Genomic DNA, 20451 nt, shown 5'->3' on the forward strand with positions numbered 1-20451 from the left:
ACTGTTGTTTTGGTTGAATTGTTCCTGTAGTTAGTAGATATAAGCCTCTCAAAATGATAACTGTTCTTATTCTATTTAGAAAGGTAAAGGTTAGCATGCATAGATCTGCGTGTATGTCTCAATGAACTTATATTTAATGTGAAAAGACATTTTACTCATATACACAAACATTGCTTGGCTTGCTATTTAGTATTACCTAATCACATTCTTAGACATTTTTGGACAATTTTTCCAGTAGAGAGGTGGAATGAACTATATAATTGGCTTTTTTTCCTTTTCAGTCACTTGTTTTATTATTTAACCAGGTCAAATACCTTAGTGTTATAATGTGAGCCCAGATTTCTATCACCTGAAACTGGCATAATCAGAGTGAACTGTGAAGTGTTTTTATTGACTTATACAAGAGATCAATATTGAACTGAATCAACTTTGAACTAAACAGATTAGCCAGAAGTAAAATAAGGAGGAGCAAATTCCAGTTAATCTGGATTTTGAAAAACAAAACAAAACAAAAAAAAACCCCCAAACCTCAGAATTAAAAAATGTCTGAGAATGCCAGACAGAGTTCTTGATTAGAATATATGGATAAATAGCAAGTGCCTCAAACATAAACTTGTATGCGTACAGAACTCTGCGTTCAACACATTGATGTCAGGCTTGTCATAGTCTTCCTTTTTAAGCTGATCTTTTTCTTGGGAGTTCTTTGTATATTTCATCGGTAACAGGAAAGTCATCAATTTGTGCAGTGTATGGCTGAACAGAATTCTGTGAAACATGTACCCGATGCTGACATGTACTACTTTGTGAAAAAGCTTTTAAAAGCTTTTTGAATGGGCGGTGGTGCAGAAACCAATTACTTTATTCACAGTACAGACAGACCACTGGCATCAAAAGAGTTTACTACTGCATTAAAATACCTTCTTTTTTTTAATATGACATACTTTTTCAAGGCTCACAGAGAATAAGAAGCTTTATCTAATTTTGAATGTAAACGTTATAGCTGATTGCTTAGTAACCTTGACTTCTTGTTTGGCTTTTTCTCTCTTCTAGCACAAAAGCTGTCAGCCGTTTCCACTCTCCTTTTATTATAAAACATTACAGACATCTCAATCAGCTTCGGGAGCAGCTAGTCCTTGACTGTGGTGCTGAGTGGCTGCGTTTTCTAGAGTGAGTTTACAACATATTCCTTATCATTGTATTGTATTTTATATTATTTTTACTACAAGAACAGAAAAAGAAAGATCTTTTTCTTGAAAAGAAAAAAAAAAATTGATTGTCATTTTACCTTGAGCAAATTTTAAATATCATCAAAATATTGTTCTTAAAGTATTTTAAGGCAAGAACATAAAACTGATTGAGAACTGACAGCAGTAGTGATATCTCCACATTTTGAAATTCTGATGAAAATACATTATGAAGTATGTGTGGCTCTCAAAGTTTGAAAGTTATTATCACAACACTAAGAATCTTAAAGTGCAACTCACTGTACATGAGTGGAATGGAATCTAATAGTTTTATTAGTGATGCACAATGCAAATGAGGAGAAATAAGAATTTATTATATAAGCTAAACAAATTCTCTTTCAATATGAATTGATAAATTGTATGGCTTCACAGTTAAGTGTACCCATAGTAAAAGAAAAAGTACTTTGCAGTATTTCTCACAGTTTTTGGACAGGAAATGTTAAGAGTTAAGAGATGAAGACAATCTCTTGGGTCAGTGTGAGCCACCACAGCTGTATACTAACTCTGCAACTGATTGTGAATCTGTTTCTTAGAAGGTAATTGGGGTATTTCTATGCTTCACAACTGGAGTGCAAGATCTGTTTATCTCAGATCAGAGTTGCAGAGACACTTATTTGACTGTTCAGCTGAAAGATTTTCAAATTGGAAGTTTAAAAATGATTTCTCAATTTCTGAATACCTTTGATTTTTCAAGTGGCAGGCTATAAATTATTCTTTCACTTCCACAAGTTACAGACCACTGAAATTATTCCTAATCTTGTGCACTGATTACTGCGTGACTTTCAGTTGTGGTTTTGTCCCCACTACTGAAAGTTAGCAAGTTCCCTCTGAAGCTGTCTCAACATGAGAGACTTTTTATCTACTGTGATCTACCATCATGCTAAATTTCTGAAAGTAAACATAGCTGTGTTGAAATCTCCTTTTCTTCTACTTACGTGTATGTTATATGTCATATGTGAGTGGCCTTTTGTAGTCATCTTCTTTAAAAAAGGTTGCATTTTTGTATATCATTGATTCTACTGTGTTCTGATTTAAATACAGAATAGAAAGAGTGACTCCACTGTTTGTCTTGTAAAGATGAGCGATCAAACTTAATGATGCAGATACTTAAGTATCAGAATATTTCTGTGGTGGATATGTGTTCCATATCTGTCTGATGTGGTGGACTTGGCTGCTCCAGTTTTGGGTCACGTGTGATAGGATAGAATGGTTTCTCCTAAGGGTCCCACCTCGTGTTGCACAATAGGACTGGCCTGAATATGCATTTAAGAATGTCCTTCTCCAGGTGCTCTTACCTCTCTGTATGTGTAGAGACTCCTTGCTGACAGCATTGGGACCTCTGCACTCAGACAGTGAGCAGAGTTGGAGTTACAGTGATTCTGCAAAAGAAAGAACAGATTTTGAAGCATTTAGCTCCATGAACAGGCTTCTCAGCAGGAGCATCATTTTCTGAGGATGGAGGAGCTGGAAGCAGGTGGCTGGAACTAGTGAGAAGGAAAGGAATTTGTTCAGGATATCTGGCAGGTGCTAACATAGTTGTAATGTGCAGATGCACACCCAGCAGCCTGTGTTAATTATTTTTCTTACCTTGTGATGGTTTCCAATTAACTGTCAGCAGATTCCCACTGCCAGTCTTGACACAGCACAAGACTAGGAGCAACTCTTGGATTTGTGATCTTTATGCATCTCCAGAACCACAGGTTGACCACCCCTATGAAAGACATTAGCAATATTTTGGAATATTACTATTTAACTAGTAATTAAACACTCTGGAAATTATCTATGATGATTAGATGCTGAATGATGTACTAAATTTCCTGTTTTGGTGAGTATTAAAATGAGTTTTTGTGCTGTGAGCTCTTCAAAACAGTTGTGAGGCCTGAAAGTCACCTTTTGTGACTCTTGTGTTACCACCAGTTCTGTAAGGGCTATAGGAGCAAAGCCATCATTTTCTGTTCCTTTCATTGGTACCTGGGTCATGCTGAATGTGGTGCCATGAGTGTGAGCAAGGCTCAGCCTCTTGGTAGGAACCCAGCAATTATGTTTATTTGTTAGAAATGAGAAACGCATTCCAATTTGCTCTTCTCTAGCTGTTTTGGGTACCTCAGTCCAGAAAGGACACTGAGGTGCTGGATCAGGTTCAAAGAAGGGGAGCAAGGCTGCTGAAAGGCTTGGAGAATATGCCCTATGAGGAGCAACTGAAGGAACTGGGGCTGTTTACACTGGGGAAGAGGAGACTGAGGGGAGACATTATTGCTCTCTTCCAATATCTGAAAGGCGCTTGCAGTGAGAGCGGGGTTGGTCTCTTCTCACTGGTGACGAGGGGAAATGGCATCGAGTTGTGCTACAGGAGGTTTAGGTTGGATATTAGGAAAACATCTTTACAGAAAGGGTTGTTAAGCACTGGAATAGGCTCCCCAGGAGGTGGTTAAGTCACCGTCCCTGGATGTGTTTAAAAACCATCTGGATGTGGTGTTCAGGGACATGATTTAGTGGAGGGCTGTTGGAGTTAGGGTAATATGGTTAGGTTGTTGTTGGACTTGATGATCTTGAAGGTCTTTTTCAACCTGAGCAATTCTACGGTTCTATAATTCTGTGATTTTAAATACTGTAATTTAGTCTGTTAAATAATTATTGCCACTAAATTAGCCATGTAAATTTGAATTGACATATGTTAATCTCTCTACGTTAGATCTGTTGCTTCTTATGTTTTCTTTGCTGTTTTCAGAGCTGGTAGTAGCATGCAACAGTCTACTCTCTCACCCTCAGATTTTGCTTCCTTTCTAGTTTTATATTCCATATTGTTTCCTTGAGCTTGGCAGATGAGAAAAGAAATTCATAAGTAGTAAGAGAATGAAGTCAATTGAAAACTATTTTCTCCTGGTAATTTCATCATTGCACTGAGGGAAACAGTACCATAAATGGAAAACTAACTCCCAAATTTTCTGTTGTAAATAACAATTTCTGTTGAAATTGCAGGCAGTTCCTGTGATCAGGCACTTTTATAATATATATTTTTTACTTATGATTGAAGTGAATTGATACAGATACCACTGTGATAAACAGGCATTTTTACAGACCTCATTTAGGCAGCAGGGATCAACTGCAGACCCTATACATGCTATCTAGTGAATTTCATTTTGTCTGCAGTGTTGCACTTAAAAATAATTCACTGTTACAATAGGATCATGAAGTTCATCTTGATTAAGATTGTGTCATCAAATTGTAACTTAATACACTGCTGGGAGCTTTGAATTCAAGTAATTTAAAGACCACGGGAGCCCTTCGAAAAACTTGGGTGGGGTATATTTTGAAAATACATCTGTATTTGTATGGAATTAATTTTTTCTTCTTATTTCCTCCTGCTATTTTTCCCTGTTTTGGTATAGCCATTTTAGTGAGCATTATCACCCCGTATCTAAAGCGATTGGTCACCTAGCAACTATCGACTGTCTGTTCTCATTGGCAAAGGTGGCTAAACAGGGAGACTACTGCAGGTAATCAATTTTTAATTTTTATTTAGGATTTTATATGGAATTTGAATTTTTAAAGTAAATTTGAGTTGAGTATATGTAGCACAGTATGTATAATTAAAACTGTTTACAATCGTTTCATCTTAATTTGATTTTGCACATGCTTCTAGCTGTGTTCCAAATCCTTAAACATTGCTGTTCATATTTGTTGACTTCTGTTTGTCTGTCTCTTGTTCTACATGAGTCTGGCAGACAATATCTTAAAGATACATTATATACACTGAACTTCACCTGGAAATTTTTGTTTTATTTTTATCTTTCTAGTATTAAAGACTCTATGGTATATGAAGCTTATTTCATGGATGTATTTCAGGTGAAGATAGGTCCCACCTGCTACAGCAGTGGTAGTGTCTCACCAAGGATCCTAGGGTGTTTAGCTAAGATGAGCTGCTCACATCCCTCTGACAAAGACCTGCTCATGCACACCAGGCAGTGCAGCCTGGGTCTCCACTGGCACCAAGGCTGTCCTTCTTGCTCTGTGTGCTGAGGAGTTATGAGCCCTTTGCTTCCCTAGAGACTGGTTCAAAGCTTTTTCATGAGCATGTCCACCTTGTACCTTATGTGTTCCTTCATCATCACAAGCCCTATCTTGCCTTCACATAAAGACAGTCACTCTCTAGGGTGCCCATTTCCATACTAAGAGGTCTCCATCCCCACAGACACGCACTTCTTAGTGCTGTCCTACAGGCTGCTAGTTACTATTTCTTAGGTTTATTTCAGACAGCTCTCTAAAGAGTTGATTTCTAGTCCCTCGTCTCCAGTAAATGTTTTCATTGTGAGGCTGTGCACAAATGATCAGTTACTTATGGACATCAGCCATCTGAATTAGTGAAGCTTGAGACTTGTGGATATACAACAAATTGTGTATTGAATGTATGAGGATGAAGGGAAATCGATTTACATATGCTTCTGCTTTTATGCAGCATTACAGATAATATTGATCTCCTGTGGACTCTTGGGATCTTGTGTGCTTCTATCAAAATCAAATTCTATCAAATTGTGCCCTTATTTTTGTATACTCAGATGTGAAAACAAGCAGAAATCTTATTAATTCACTGTACAGAGTTTAAATAATTCACTGGATGTTAAAGAGAGGCTTACAGCTTGTAAACTGGCAGGGAGGAGTCTTCTCAGTTCAACTTCAGCCACAGGGAAGATGTCAATAATTTTGAAGGGGACTTTCATGTTAACTAATTCAAACATTTCAGAGGAGGCTTTTTTGGCTGAGTAAGGATAATTTTATAATCATCCTACCAGATGTTCCACAGCTGTTGGAAAGAGGTAAGCACCTCTTATAGTTTCCCAAGGGCATTGTGGGAAACCTGTGATGGGAGGCTCTTCCTTTACGTGGAAGATAAACTAAGTCAGGGCTCTCAAGCAGCAAAGTTACGTGTGTGAAGACGGTAGTGTAGGTAGCCTAGACATTGTCACGTAATGTTTGTGCTGTCTACTCTGCAGATGGTGATTTTTTTTTCCATGACTTAACCATGTGTAGTGCATTCCAAAGCAATTCAGGTTTTTCCCACTGCATGACATATGCTTGTCTCATTGTGGAGACATAGGAGAAACCTTTAGAATGAGGCTCTGCTTCTTCAAACCCCACTGTTTGGAACCAGAACAGGCAGCAAGGACCACAGCATGCTGAAACTAGATCCTGTCTCACAGTCATGTGGAAGGAGATCTAAATAGTTAAAGAAAAAAAAAAGTTATGATTTCCAAAGATGAGGGCAGAATTTTGAAATACCATATGGATCATTTAGCATTAGTTCTGTGGTTTTATTTGAGTATTCTCTTCTCAGCAATTGCCACTTTCCTAAGTTATTGCTCTTTTCACAGAGTGCTTATGAAGGAAAATGTTGGAGAGGCATTAAGTTGTATTTACCTCTCCACTGAATGTTGATCTTCACTTATGATGAAAAAAGAGAACTAGGTTTCAAAAAAAAAAAAAAAATCATAGTAATAATTTAGCAACTATGCTGATTTGCATTTTTTGTGTGAAGATCACACAGCTTTTTGAGGTGGAAATTTTCAGAATGGTATGTAATGCAGAATTATGGATGCTGTATTAGTAGTGTCTTTGGATATAGTCTAAGTTGTAGCTAAGTGGAGCCATTTGAAACAATACTTTTCCTTAAACGATTTTGAGAGAAGATACAGCTACCATCAGCCTGGTTTGTGGATTTATTTCTAAAAAGAGACTCTCGTTTCAGAGTTTCAGCTTAGTATGTTCTTTTTGTAGACAGTAATTGTGGCAACTCTTAAACATGTTTGGAAGTTGCTGCCAAATATGAGTGCAGCTTGTGTTTATAGAACTAAACTCTGTCCTACTGTTGTCTTTGATTTTTATGGTCTGTGTGTGGTCAGTCACAAAAACATAGTTGAACAAATTTCTTTGCTAACTCTGTGCCAGCCAAGGCTTGCTCCCATAGCAGGCTGCATGAGTTGATGTCCAGGATCATCCTGAGAACATCAAATGTATCCATAAATGGTGAAAATTCGCAGGAGGTGCTGCAGCACTGAGAGGTCAGATGTCTACTGTCCTCAGTTAGGGTGCTTTGCTATTGCTTGTTCAGTTTTTAGTTCATAATGGTTCTTCAGAATCTGTTTTCTAGGTAATGAAAAAATATGTAAATACTTTAAAATATCGCAACCTAATCAGCTGATACTTTTCAAACCAAATGAAGCAAATCTTTAGAAATATTTGCTAGCATGAATTCTTTTTCTATGTATCATTTGTGTATTTTCAGGAAAATCTGCACTGTAGATTACCGTCCCCCATCAGGGTTTAGTTACAGAAGTTCTAAGTAATCAATTACAGTGCATGCTGAAGGTAACATGTCTTCTTTTTTTCAGACCAGTTGTGAAAGATAATCAGCAAGAAATAATTATAAAAAATGGCAGGCACCCTGTGATTGATGTATTACTGGGAGAACAGGATCAATATGTTCCAAACACCACTAACCTATCAGTAAGTACTGAGATACCCTTTGAGCTTAAATCACTCAGGGGAAGGAATCTGTGATTTGTTTCCTGGCCAGGAAGTTAAAATAAATAATTTAATCTTAGACCTGGCTGCATGCTTTCATGTCAGAGAGATGCTGCCACATGCAGCCACATCAGCTGTGTCCTTTTGCAGTTACCGTGCAGTCAGAGTCTGTCTTAGCAACCCTGTTTGGGCTTAATGGAACAAAAATAATAAAAGAGAGGAAAAAAGATTATCTGAAAATTAAGAAAATGAAAGTTTTGAATGCCTACTTTTGAAATGTAAGTAAATAATTACAGGATTATTAGCAGTGCCATTAAAGGGAAGGTGCATTTTTGTAGGAATTTTATCTCAAATTTGTTTGTTCTTAACTGTTGTTTTTCCAAAGGAATGTAATATATAAAATTATTAACCATTTAAATTCACGTGTCACATTTACAGGGTCAGTTTTCCAAATTATTTCTAACCTAGCTCAGATTTTTTTTTAAGGTGCTATGCATTTTCTTTCTCTCTGCAAATACAGAATTCATACAGTATTTCTTAATTTGATCATGCAAATTTGGAGTTCTGACTATTAAATCTGTAGTATTGTATACACTCTGTATATTGCATAGTAATTTTAAGAAGCCATTAATAATAACATATATAAAGATCCCCAGTGTGTAGCTGCAGATTGTGTGTTACTCATTAGTCCTACTGACTGACTGTAAGCAACAGAGAATTAAATAACATGATGCTGAGAAATGAGAAGATCGCTGCTTTTTTGATATTGCTGTCAGTAGATCAAAGAGGGCTCCTTCATGCAATATTACTTACACCATATAATGTAGATTAGCTACATTTGGTATAAAAAGTTACCTTTGTTTGAAAACATAACCTTGTTTTATTTCATATAAAAATATGTTTCTGATGAGCATGTTTTATGAGGGATGCTCTGAAAGTAATGCCAAATTTGTGACATTGGGCCATGAAGTCAGAGGCAGATATTGGTGGTGCAGCAGTAGAGGTTGAACTTTCCTGCACATATCCTGTTATGTGTTGTTGCTGTGTGACAGATAGCAGCAGAGAGGCACTGTGACAGAGTAGTATCTGACGTGGAGGTGTGGATGAAGCAAGGGTGTGGAATTAAATTCCTCGTTGCAGAAAAGATGGCACCCGCTGACATTCATTGGTTCTTGCTGAACATTTACAGAGACAAGCCAGTGGATGTGATCACAGTGGGTGATGTGTTTCATCAGTTGCAGCAATGATGTGAAAGAAAAGCCATCTTCAGACCATGTAGAAGTTACGAGCTTGGCATGCAGACTCTTGTTCAGTGCTGGCAGAAAAATCATAGCAAAGGGTGGCAACTGTGTTGAAAAACTGTGTTTTGTGGCTGAGAATGTGCTCTATCAAATAACGTTACTGTGCTCTTTGTACCTGTTGTAGTTTCCATGGAAATAAATAGAAAGCATTACTTTTGGAGCAACCTACATGGTTCTTTTTCTTCTTTTCTGAAAAACTACTTTTTTTCCTTTATTTTTTTAAAATACTTGTCTATATCTTTTTTTACATAGTACATTTCTTTTCCTAATGAATATAAAAATATGATTGTGACTTACCTCTGAATACATATCTGCCTTTTCGTACATTAAAAGTAGAAAAGGTAGCAGATGTCAGAGTAGAGTCATTGCTGTGGTGTAAGCATTGCTCAAACTTACATTCATTTCTCCGGAAATATTTGGAAGTACGGAACAGTGATATAGATACTGCACAATACTTCATAGAACATTCCCAGAATTGTTTGTGAGCTCTGAAATAGTGACAGATGGCACTTAGAAATTAATCAACATTTCATTCAGTAATCATCGTTTACTTTTTCTCTTTATTCTCCTTCTTATGTTGGCTTTCCAAATACTGCGTATTACAAAGCCAAGAATCATGGTAGAATCATCTTCTCTCTTACTGTTGAATTCTCTCTTTTTTATGAGAGGTGGGTGGGAATCAGTTCATTAAAATGTCTCTAGTTTTAATGGATTTGTCTGAATCAGTAGGAAAACGTGCCTCCTATCATGGGTTCAGCTGAAATGCTGTCAGAAACCTAACTTTAGGAAAGCTTTCTTTGCTCTGCCTTGAAAAAAACATCCATTATCTCTACCATAAATTCCAGTAAGATACTGGCTTAAGGTTGCACGCCATTGTAAGAGTGGATGTGTTCCCTGAGCTGATGCTCCAGCATATATATTTTTTCTGAAAGCTGGCCTTGCAGGCAGACCACCAATCTCAGAACATGATTGGAGGGACCCTGGTGGAACACCAAACATGAGTGAGAAACTTGTGGATTTTAGCAGTTTAACTCGTTCTGCTTTTCAGTATCTCTAAGTTTTTGTGTTGAGCCAAGTGATGCCCCCGATGAAGTTTTAGCAACACTATTGGAACTATATCTTCCAGACTAAAATGTTATGAATTATGTTTCCATATAGTCATATGCATTTTATTACATCCATCCTTTATTCCTGATAATGGTATTTTTTGTGTTTTAACTTTATTGCAAGTTATTTTTGAACACATTTTTGTTGTTGTTGTTTGTTTTTAAGAAAAGGTAAACAACTTTTACATATAATAACTGATTGCATATCTTGTCTGCATGCTCTAGTTTATGATATAACAGTGTTGGTCTTCTGATAGTGTTATTTGCTTCCCTTTTGACAAGAATGGAGATCCAAAAGAAAAGCAAATCTGTAAGGATCACAAGGCTTTTTTCTGCGGAGAACACTGTAATTTTCTTATTGTCACAGTGCCTGATGACTTCCAGGTTTCATAAGTAGTGTGGCAAATCCTTGTTATGCACAGCTTGTCCTTTCTTCCTTGCACTTCCCATGGGGCAAGGGAATATGCTGACTTTTTATTGGACTGTAAATTGTTGGATTTCATTGTGTGTCCCAGTAGAAATGAAAAGTCTGATTGTCTGAACTCCTTACATAATTTGATTTCCTAGCCTTGATTCAGGTCATGAGAAGGTTTAATAGGTTCTTTGATGAGTTTTCATTTCTATAGCATTTTCCTGCACAGAGTACGAATGCTTTTTTCTGGAGCCATATGCTTTTTTCTAGAGCGGTTTTCAGTACTATAGGAAGTGTTACAGCTGAGATGAGCTGTTGTGTCTAATAACATTTTCCTTAGGGTTTCAGTGATTAGATACACCGATCATTCAGAGATTGGACACAGTATGATTACAACATCTGTGTTGCAGCCAAGCATTGCTAGATTCATCAGCACCCGGATTTCTTGTAGTGGCCTGTCTGTTTTGATGTGGGTTGTTGAAAGGTTTAACGTAGGTCAGATCTTTTTCTCACAGATTTTTTCCAATTTTGGCAGTAAGAACTCTTAACTGGAAAGGAATCCAGATCACAAACAAATTCGGATGACACTGGCTGTTCTGAAAGCTTTTCTCCATTTCTCTGAAGAAAACTGCATAGAAAGTTCTTGGAGAACTTTCCTAGCTCCTAGATGAAGAAAATTTTTCCTCAGTCTGTCCACACTGCTCAGAAGTAATGAATGTTGATTGCTATACTTCCCTCTCACCAGCTTGGGGAGATCATAGTAAGATTTATCTATGTGAGACTTTATAATCTCTTGAGATGTGAATGTGATGAACTCTAATGAAGGAAGCTGCTCAGATAAAGAATGCTTAATCCCAAGGAAATGTCCAGTATTTCTCTGAAAAAATGCATACACACCAGTCTTCCTTATTTGCAACTCATGTGAAGTCAATATATTTAACCACTGTTTTGTGTTTCCAGAGAGATGGTGAAAGGGTCATGATAATAACTGGACCGAACATGGGAGGAAAGAGCTCCTATATAAAGCAAGTTGCATTGATTACAGTCATGGCACAGATTGGTTCCTATGTTCCTGCAGAGGAGTCAACAATTGGCATTGTGGATGGTATTTTTACAAGGTAATCCTTTGAAATTTCATGTTTGCTTATGAAACTGTTAATACAGTGAATGCGTGGGGATGCATCAAAGTGAATTTCATTTTTCATTTAGAATGTATACTTAAGGTTTTTCCTTCATTTTAAAATATGTATACTGATTGTTTGGTTTGATTTTTTTTATTTTTTAATCAGCTGTTTGACTACAGTAACTGTTTTGGAATGTTTGAGTCTTTAAAGAATAAGAACTTTAATTCTTATGTCTTACTAAGATTCAGATGTTTAACTTCATCTGTCTGAATGGAAATCTCAGCCAAGTATTCCACTGCATGATTCCTAATTGATATTCACCCTAATATGATTGCTGCCAGTTCTGAAAATCATGTTGCAGTTCTGCTGTGCAGTCTAGTCATACATACTTTCAATATTTGGGACTGAGAATTTGGGCCTGCATATATTCTCTTGCCTGTACTATCAGTCTTATGTATGCATTACTTGATGTATATCTTTCATACTATGAATTAATGGGAGTTCATTTCACTTGTCAGGTATCAGTGTCATTTTTAAAATAAAGCTGAATAAATTGTAAGGATTACTAGTGCAGTCTAAACTAACTTTTTTTATAGTCAGGACCTACTGTAGATCATCCAGTCTCTGTTTCTATCCTCTTTTCTACCTATTTTGATCAGCTGAAGTTCTGTGTTTGTGATGCCATTTTAACTGGATAATTATTTATGGCTCTAAGTTCCATAAAGATTAGTATTATTTGTGGTAGAATTATCTTTCCTGAAATGCTATGGTACAGTGCACTTCAGAATAACTTTTAACAGAGAATTTGAAATATTGCTCATATGGGATTGCTTCATCATATAAAGATGTTGTGTTCTTGTGCATCACACTCGTTTTAAAGAATGAACAAAACTGTGCTCTGATGCACTTCAGGGGTAAGCAGCTGAACGAAATAAAAAAGAACTTGCATTGTTGTTCCAAAATTAATTGAGCTGAATATTTAAAATAGTTAAATTTTTTTTTCCCTCAACTTAAATTGAAAGCAATTGACTGGTTGATTGAACAAGCACTTCTGAGTAAATGTGGAGATACATAACATGTAATTTATTTTACAGCAAAAACATTCCAGTGTTGCTAATGATTGGAAAGTTATTTTTGTCTCCTCTGTTTTCAGATGAACATGGAGTACCCTTTGGTGTTCATACTAACTCAATTTCTAACCATAAGAGCATAAATCTGTTTCTTTAAAGTTCAGTATTCTCTTTCCACTGATGTATGACTGTCACTACAGCATGATGTTTTCAGCATAAAAATTGAGAAAGATTGATTTGGTCACTGGAAGTGCCATTTTGTTATGTGCTCACTAACAAGTGAACAAATTGTTTCTTGTCCTCTGTAGTGTGAAATCCTTGAATATACAAGTTTCACCCATTCCCATTGCATCTCTCATATTCCATGTAGCTTTTTTCTATGTACTGGGTATTTTTGCATCTGTTCCGGTAAGCTTTTCTCTTCTACCATGCTACCTTATGCTTTTTAATTTTGAGCCAAAAAGGAGTAGGGCTCGTCACCTTTCAGATCACTTAATTTGGAGCCAGTCAGATCTTAATCCTCTGATTGAGTTTTATTTTTTTATTATTATTATTTATTTTTCCCTGTCTAAATTAGCTTTGGATTCTCAGCTGGATATGCCATTCTTCAATCAATGTGAGATGTGTCAAAATTGAAATATGAACACTAGATGAGTATAGTAATTATTTAAATTCTTGTCATTGCACTGGTAATTGAATTAACTAATTGGCTTAAAATTAATCAACAATGAATTGAAAATATATTACTTACAGAAATAGTAATGCATTTGTTACATGGTTAGCATAAGAATAACAGGAAGCAAAAAGGCTGGTTTGTATATAACAACTGCAAGGTCCTGCATGTGGGTCGGGGCAATCCCAAGCACAAATACAAGGAGAAGGATTTGGGAGTGTTGGTTGATGAAATACTCAACATGTGCAGGCAGTGTGCACTTGCAGCCCAGAAGGCCAATGGTATCCTGGGTTGCATCAAGAGGAGCATGACTAGCAGGTCGAGGGAAGTGATTCTGCCCTCTACTCTGGCCTTGGTGATACCCTGCTTGGAGTGCTGCATCCAGTTCTGGAGGCAGGGAGCTGCTGGAGCAGGTCCAGAGGAGGGCCCTGAAGAAGATCACAGGGCTGGAACATTTCCCCTACGAGGACAGTCTGAGAGAACTGGGCCTGTTCTGCCTGGAGAAGAGAATGCTCTGAGGGGATCTGATAGCGGCCTTCCAGTATCTGAAGGGGGCTCACAGGAAAGCTGGGGTGGGACTTTTTATGCATGCAATGACAGGACAAGGGGAAATGGTTTTAAACTGGAAGAAGGGAGATTGAGACTAGATGTCAGGAAGAAATTCTTTATTGTGAGGGTGGTTGCCCAGTGATGCTGTGGATGCCCTCTCCCTGGAAGCATTCAAGGCCGGGCTGGATGGGTCGCAGCCTGGTCTAGTTGGAACTACATGATCTTAAAGTTTTCTTCCAAACTAAATCATTTGGTGATTGCTTCAGAAACTCAGGATATTCACTGATCTTTTGTAAAAGATAACCAGTGGAATTTTGCATATTTAAACTTTTCTCTTCTTTTTTATGCTGAGACCAGTATTATCCATCTGCTATGAATTAACAGGATGTTAGATTAGATGGCCTTAGTTTTCCTTCCAGGACAAATGTTTAGGAGATTTCTTTTATCATGATTTTTCTTCTGCCTGTGGAGCATATGGGCCTTCCTAGCTCTATATATCCAAGTAATGATCATCTGAAGTCCATGCACGTATGATTTCTCAGTGCTTTTTCTGTCCCATCATGATGTTCAGTAGCCAGAAAGCGGTCTGTGTTGCCCTAGTCTTTGCTTAACTTCTTCGTTTTCACGATATGCATGAGCTTCAACTTCTACCAGTTTCTACAAGGTGTACAGAGGCTCAAGGTGCACAGAGACTATCAAGGAAGCAGACATTTATTTTTTTGCTTTGAGTTCTGGAAATGTCTTAAAATATGCAAGTTTGTCAGACAGGCTAACGTGGTGTTTCATCCAGAGTATTTTTTAGCCCTAGGAAATTACTATTTTGTATACTGTAATGCTTGGTTGGAGGAAAGAAATAATAAATTCAGATACCGCATTAAATCTCCTACATAGTTTTTTTAATGCTCTGACTGGCAGACCTTAAATTTGTAAGGCCTCAGCTTTTGCCTGGAGCTCTCAACTGGTAGGGGATGAGCTTGAAGAGATTTCTCTTCATGCTCATTCTGCAGTTCCACCTCAGTTGAGCTTTTTTATTTTGTTTTCTTCATATGTTATTGTTTTAATAGGATGGAGTTATGCAGACATCCTTTCTTCACTGCCACCTCAGTCCACAGATATCTCACTGGAAAATGGGATTTTGTTGTTGATAACTTTGGTGTATTTTTAATCTTCTGAAAACACTGCACAGAAAGGTGCCAGTTTCCAAGTTATTTTCATTGCTGCCATGGTGTGTTGTTTTCTAGATGCTACTATTAGCATAGCATTCCTGCTGTGAGGCTGACTATATGAGAAGTTCCATGCATCAGGAGTACCAGCAGTTCTGCTTCTTGCTATATTTTTTTTAATATTGTGACTTTATACTTCAGTATCTTTTTTGTTTGTGCACTGCATCTTCCAAGAGTGAACTTATATAGGTTTAAGAGATTACCATTCATTTAGGATTTATATTTTGTGTTTTAAGTAAGGTTTCCATGGAGATTGAAAGGTTGCTACTATAGTTATTCCTTTGGATATATTTAGTATTTATGTATGATAGCATCTCTAAATTGACTTTAAATACTGCATTCTATTAAGCATTTTAAAGCTGAAAAAAAAAAAAGTAGTTTAAAGGAAATGTCTTGCTTAAAGATGCAGTGAAAATAGAAATGATTAATCTTCATTACTAGATATACAGGCAAAATACAGAGAATAGCTGATAATTTCATTCTAAAGAGGAGGAAAGGGAGAGATCTGTTTTGTGCATAATGCCTCTAAACCCAGATGATCTGCTATTATCAATCTGTTAATTGAAAACTTTGAGGGGTGAGAGCAATTCCTTCCAGTCTCTTGCTATCTTTTAGTACTTAAGTAAGTCTCTGATTGTTCCTGTGGATTATCCCCAGATTCGACCATTTTTTATTTGTAAAAACAGTCTTGTTACTTCCATTGCAGTGCTTTGGTCCTCATCCTAGTGAAAGAATGTGGAGGAACTGCGAAATACGGAGTAAAGTCTGTGTTATATTTAATTCTCTGATTTCTCTGTGTTTATTTAGAGCTGTATTTGGATTAAGTTATATATTTTATATTAAAAGTGTATGAATAAATGTCTGACTTCAACTTCTATATACCCTTATTCATTTCTTCATGAATAAGATATGTGAAAAGATATGTGAAAACTATATATGCTAAGTTACTATTTCTCAGATCTTCTGCTGTGCACTTTACTTCAGGGGCAGATAAGTAATGAGGAGGATATTGTCTTTAGAAGATGTTCTGTAGGTGTGTTTTTTTTTTCTTTCAGTGAAGGATAATGTTTTCAAGCAGCCTTCTCTCATAGTATTTCACTTAATCAATTTCATCATAGTTAGGAATTTTAGAAGAGTTTTGTAAAGGTCACTGTCCTAAGTACACTGACTTTTAATGGGATTTGAGTGATGAATTCTTTCGTATGTTTAAAAATTCATATTCAGAGTTCTTTGTGCAGTAAATAGGTTCAGTTTTTCTTTTAAATTAACCTTCCATTTGTGTTAGTTTTTTCTACTAATATAGTTACTCAGATACTGAAACTATTTAATATTTTTCTGTGTGTTTTGTAGAATGACAAAGCAGGTGTGGACACGCACACGTTGAGGAACTAATGAAAGAAATTATGTTGATCTAATAGCATTGAGAAGAGATAGTGTTTAGCTGCTGAGGATACCTGACCTGTAAAAAGGTCCCACTTGATCCATTATTGAAATAATTTCTTACTGCTAGAAACCTGTAATCCACTTCCTGTAGGTCACCAGTATCTCTTTATAAGAGCCTGTTTTCAAAATTGAGAGAGACAAAGAATGTTGTAACAATTTGAAGGTAGAAGGTGAAATAAGCAAATTAGTTAATAGTTCAAATTACTGAAGACTTGTATTCAAAATCTCAAGAATTAATTTATTGAAATTATGAGCTGCCAGTAGAAGGAATGCTTCTAAGGAGACAGCTGCCAACACTAGAAAATGGTATGGAGCAAAGGAAGAATTTCCTTCCTAGCATATTTACTACCAGGCTTTCTGTTGTTGCATTAGTACGAAAACCGTTTCATTTGTTCCAGTGGTCACACATTAGTATGCACAGTCACATTAGAGGGACATGCATGTTCCACTGAGATTTTTACATCACCAGCCAAGCTGGGCATAGCATTTAAAGGTCAGCTAGCCCTTTAGTTGTCTGAACTAGTGTTCTGCACAGTGATGTGTTTTGAATTGCAATTCAAAACTGCCTCTTTCAAGTTAGGCAGTACATGCTTAAATGTTACAGGAATACAAAGAAGCATCAGTGAGATGTAGATTATACTCTTTCACAAAGAACTTTCTGTTTATTGCCTCTAATCCTCATGATGGCAAAGAAATTGGGTTTGAATTGTCAAAGAAAGTATATTAATAAAACTGAGGAGTGGAGGAGGTTGGCAATACACATTATTAAGTGATAGCTGTAGATTGCTTAGATAAGCAGCAGTTTAATTTCTTTTGTTTTATGTAAGACATGCAGGTTGCCAGTACTTCAAGGCCATTGTTGGCATGAGGCTGCTTTGAAGGCCGACTGCAGTCTATCAGAGCAGATAGCTCAGTGCATTGTGCTGCTCTTGCCACTGGAGACAGTATTTCCCTTGCTGCCTGTAAAGGCTTGCTGCTGATGATACTGTCTTCAGTGGATTCAAAAATCTGCAAATCTGACCTGTCAACCATTCTATGTAAATTTGTGAGAATTGTACACTCATATGGGTGTGAACTTGACTTCAGTTCTGAAAAAGCAGTATTTGAATCCCTCCATAAGTGCTATGACCGACACTTCTCATCTTCAACATCCAGGGATCTAAAGGACCCATGCCAGTAACATGCAATGCGATCCACTCTGCCAATACCTGAAGAGGAAGGAGCATTTGTATATACTGAATTAACTTTTTTTTTTTCTTTTTTTTTTTTCCCTAAGGCACAAGAGCTATTGCTGATGCTTTCACTAGTATTGTCTTTATGTTGTAAGAATTGGCACCTGAATGAGAATTTATTGACCAGGAAATAGGGAAAGCTTGTGACTGCAGCTTTAGGCCTGTTCACGTGACTTGCCTGTGTAACCCCTGCAAGACTACAAGTATCTGTACACAGGTCTGTGTGAGAAGTCTGTCCTATTGCTGTATTCTGCTTGTTTCCACTTCTTGTGATGGAAGGCTCTCATGTCTTGTTAGTGGCATAGTCATCAGTTGCAGAACACAAACTTAAGATGCAAAGAACTCAAGAGATAATATGTTTTCTCTGTCAAGTCTTCTTACTGTGTACAGAAAAGCATGACTGTTGCTCTGCTGAGATGAAAAAACAAACCAAGGTCAGCTGCTAACTGGCATACTGCTCTCCTGTAAAACAGAACTTTGACTAGTGTGGCAAATTCTTAAATTTCTATATAGTCAAGAGATCTTTAGGAACAACTGGAGTTGTTTTGAGGTCTCACAGACTTAACTTTTCTTTGGTATGGTCCAGAAGATGAGACATGATAATCTGGAAAAAAAGCTGTTAAAGCTAAGAGAAGAGTTTCGTGATGAAACATTTATTCAAAGTCAACTAAAAAAAAACCAAACAACCCAAGACAAAATCCAGGCCTTTTAAATCCACTTTTCTTTAAAGAATCTTCATCGGATATATTACAGTTTTTTTCTTTCCTGTATGTTTAATGCAAAATGTCTGTCTGACCACTAAATGATGGAGTTGACTTTCAAAAGAAGGTCAGGTTCCTTACAAAGGAAATTTGTGTGCTATCTCCTGAAATACTGTAACAGCTATTTAATTCTGACAGCTTGTCAGTCTCATATTACTATTTCGTCAAGTGTGTGGAGTTGGAAAAAACTCGTGGGCAAACTCACTATTTTCTCTCTAAACAAACAATTTTTTTAACCAAATGAAATGTACATATTTATGGCATCATTATAAATTTTGGTACAGGTAAAAGTAATGATGGAAAGCAAATACCTTATTAGCACTGCAAACACTTGGGCAATCAATTTTGGATGTTTGTATCTATTTTTAATTTCCTTCACTGGAAATTAAAGTTTGAAAGGCATTTAAAGTTGCATAATTTACTTTAACAGCCTAAATGTTGCAAGGCTTGTTCAAAGTATAATTTGTAAGAAATCTTGAGAAAACTGGAAAGCACGACATAGTGTGGTATATGAACAAGGAAACAGAAGATGTTTCTATCAGAGCAGGAATTGAATGGAAGATGTTTTCCAGTTGCTTTTCACCATACATTGAAGCTTGTCAATATTAATGGAAATGAGTGTTCCATTGGTATACCTGCCAACACTTCACAGCTTTTTGTACATGGGCAAATAATATTGCTCTTTATATCATTCCAGTTTCACCAGTTGATCAGTGAAAGGCAGCACAAGAGAAGACAGGGGAAAAAAAATGACTGATGCTTATTCTATATGGGAGATAAAAATTCCTTTTTTTTCTTTCAGAGCTTCACAGCAGAAGTTGTGCTATCTGCACAGTGATAGGCAAGTAATAGTTGAAAAACAGAGCAGTTTGTTACAACCAGAATTCAGTTTGTTCTCTTCTTTGCCATTTACTCATTGTTTCATGGGTGAGCATTACGTGCAAGAGAGTGCCCGGGAACTTGCCTGCTTAAAAATGGTTAGAAACATTCTACATATTAGAAGTCTCTTCCTACTTACTAATTTCACTAAGCAGAAATAATTGAATCCTTCATCCAGATCAGCACTGTGCACTTAACCTTGATTGTTGAAGGGGAAGCACGCTGATGGCATGTTAAAATAGTTATCAGCAGGCAGGAAAGACTTGGAGAGCTTTTAAGCTTTAAATGGTGTTCCCCATCTTGATTTTAGTTCTTTGTTCTGAGTAGAATATGATGTTACTGCTTTTCATCCTTAGGAAGCTAAATTGATTGCTTTTTGCTAATAAGCGGAAATAAGGTATGCTTCAGAATTATACATGAATTCATGTAAAGAAAGGCATCTTTTTCTCTTATGTTTCAGCATTATCACCATGCCAGGATTGCTGTACCTTTCTCTGAATTCTCCTTTTGCAGGTCACAGCCTCAGAAATGAATCAGATCACTAGGATGGAGTGGCATAGATGACGTGTGTTCACATATTAAATAATAAGTTGTCCTTTATGGCAGTCTCTACAGCCTATAACCTTTTATTTTTATATCGTGTTATGAACTTTGTTGTTCTTAACTCAGAAGACCTGTTACCAATCTCCAAAATTCCTTGGCTGCTTTTATTGCTTTATTAAGCTTTATTGATTTCTTCAAGGCTTACAGGGTAGGATTATGAAGATTAGTCTTACTGTCAGTCCTAGAAATATCAGATCCAAACACCTGGCATAAGGATTCAGCTAGTCAGTGTCTTCATATATTTATCATAAAATACAAGCTATGAAATTCCATTTTTGAGGTGACAGTAGTGGCTGGCAGGGCAGACTGCAG

The 20451-nt window shown here is 36.8% G+C and overlaps 1 protein-coding gene across 1 annotated transcript in view; it reads left to right on the forward strand.

The window, feature by feature from the left end:
- MSH3 (mutS homolog 3) overlaps nucleotides 1-20451 on the forward strand; it is a 107323-nt gene that overhangs the window by 74060 nt on the left and 12812 nt on the right. Inside the window, exons 17-20 of the mRNA XM_042866254.1 lie at nucleotides 1051-1167; nucleotides 4634-4741; nucleotides 7631-7745; nucleotides 11543-11700. Coding sequence (XP_042722188.1) covers nucleotides 1051-1167; nucleotides 4634-4741; nucleotides 7631-7745; nucleotides 11543-11700 — 498 coding nt within the window. The remainder of the gene's footprint in view (nucleotides 1-1050; nucleotides 1168-4633; nucleotides 4742-7630; nucleotides 7746-11542; nucleotides 11701-20451) is intronic.

This window comes from Lagopus leucura, unplaced genomic scaffold (genome assembly GCF_019238085.1).
Source record: "Lagopus leucura isolate 7727_CA_CO unplaced genomic scaffold, USGS_WTPT01 Super-Scaffold_810, whole genome shotgun sequence".
NCBI lineage: Eukaryota > Metazoa > Chordata > Aves > Galliformes > Phasianidae > Lagopus > Lagopus leucura.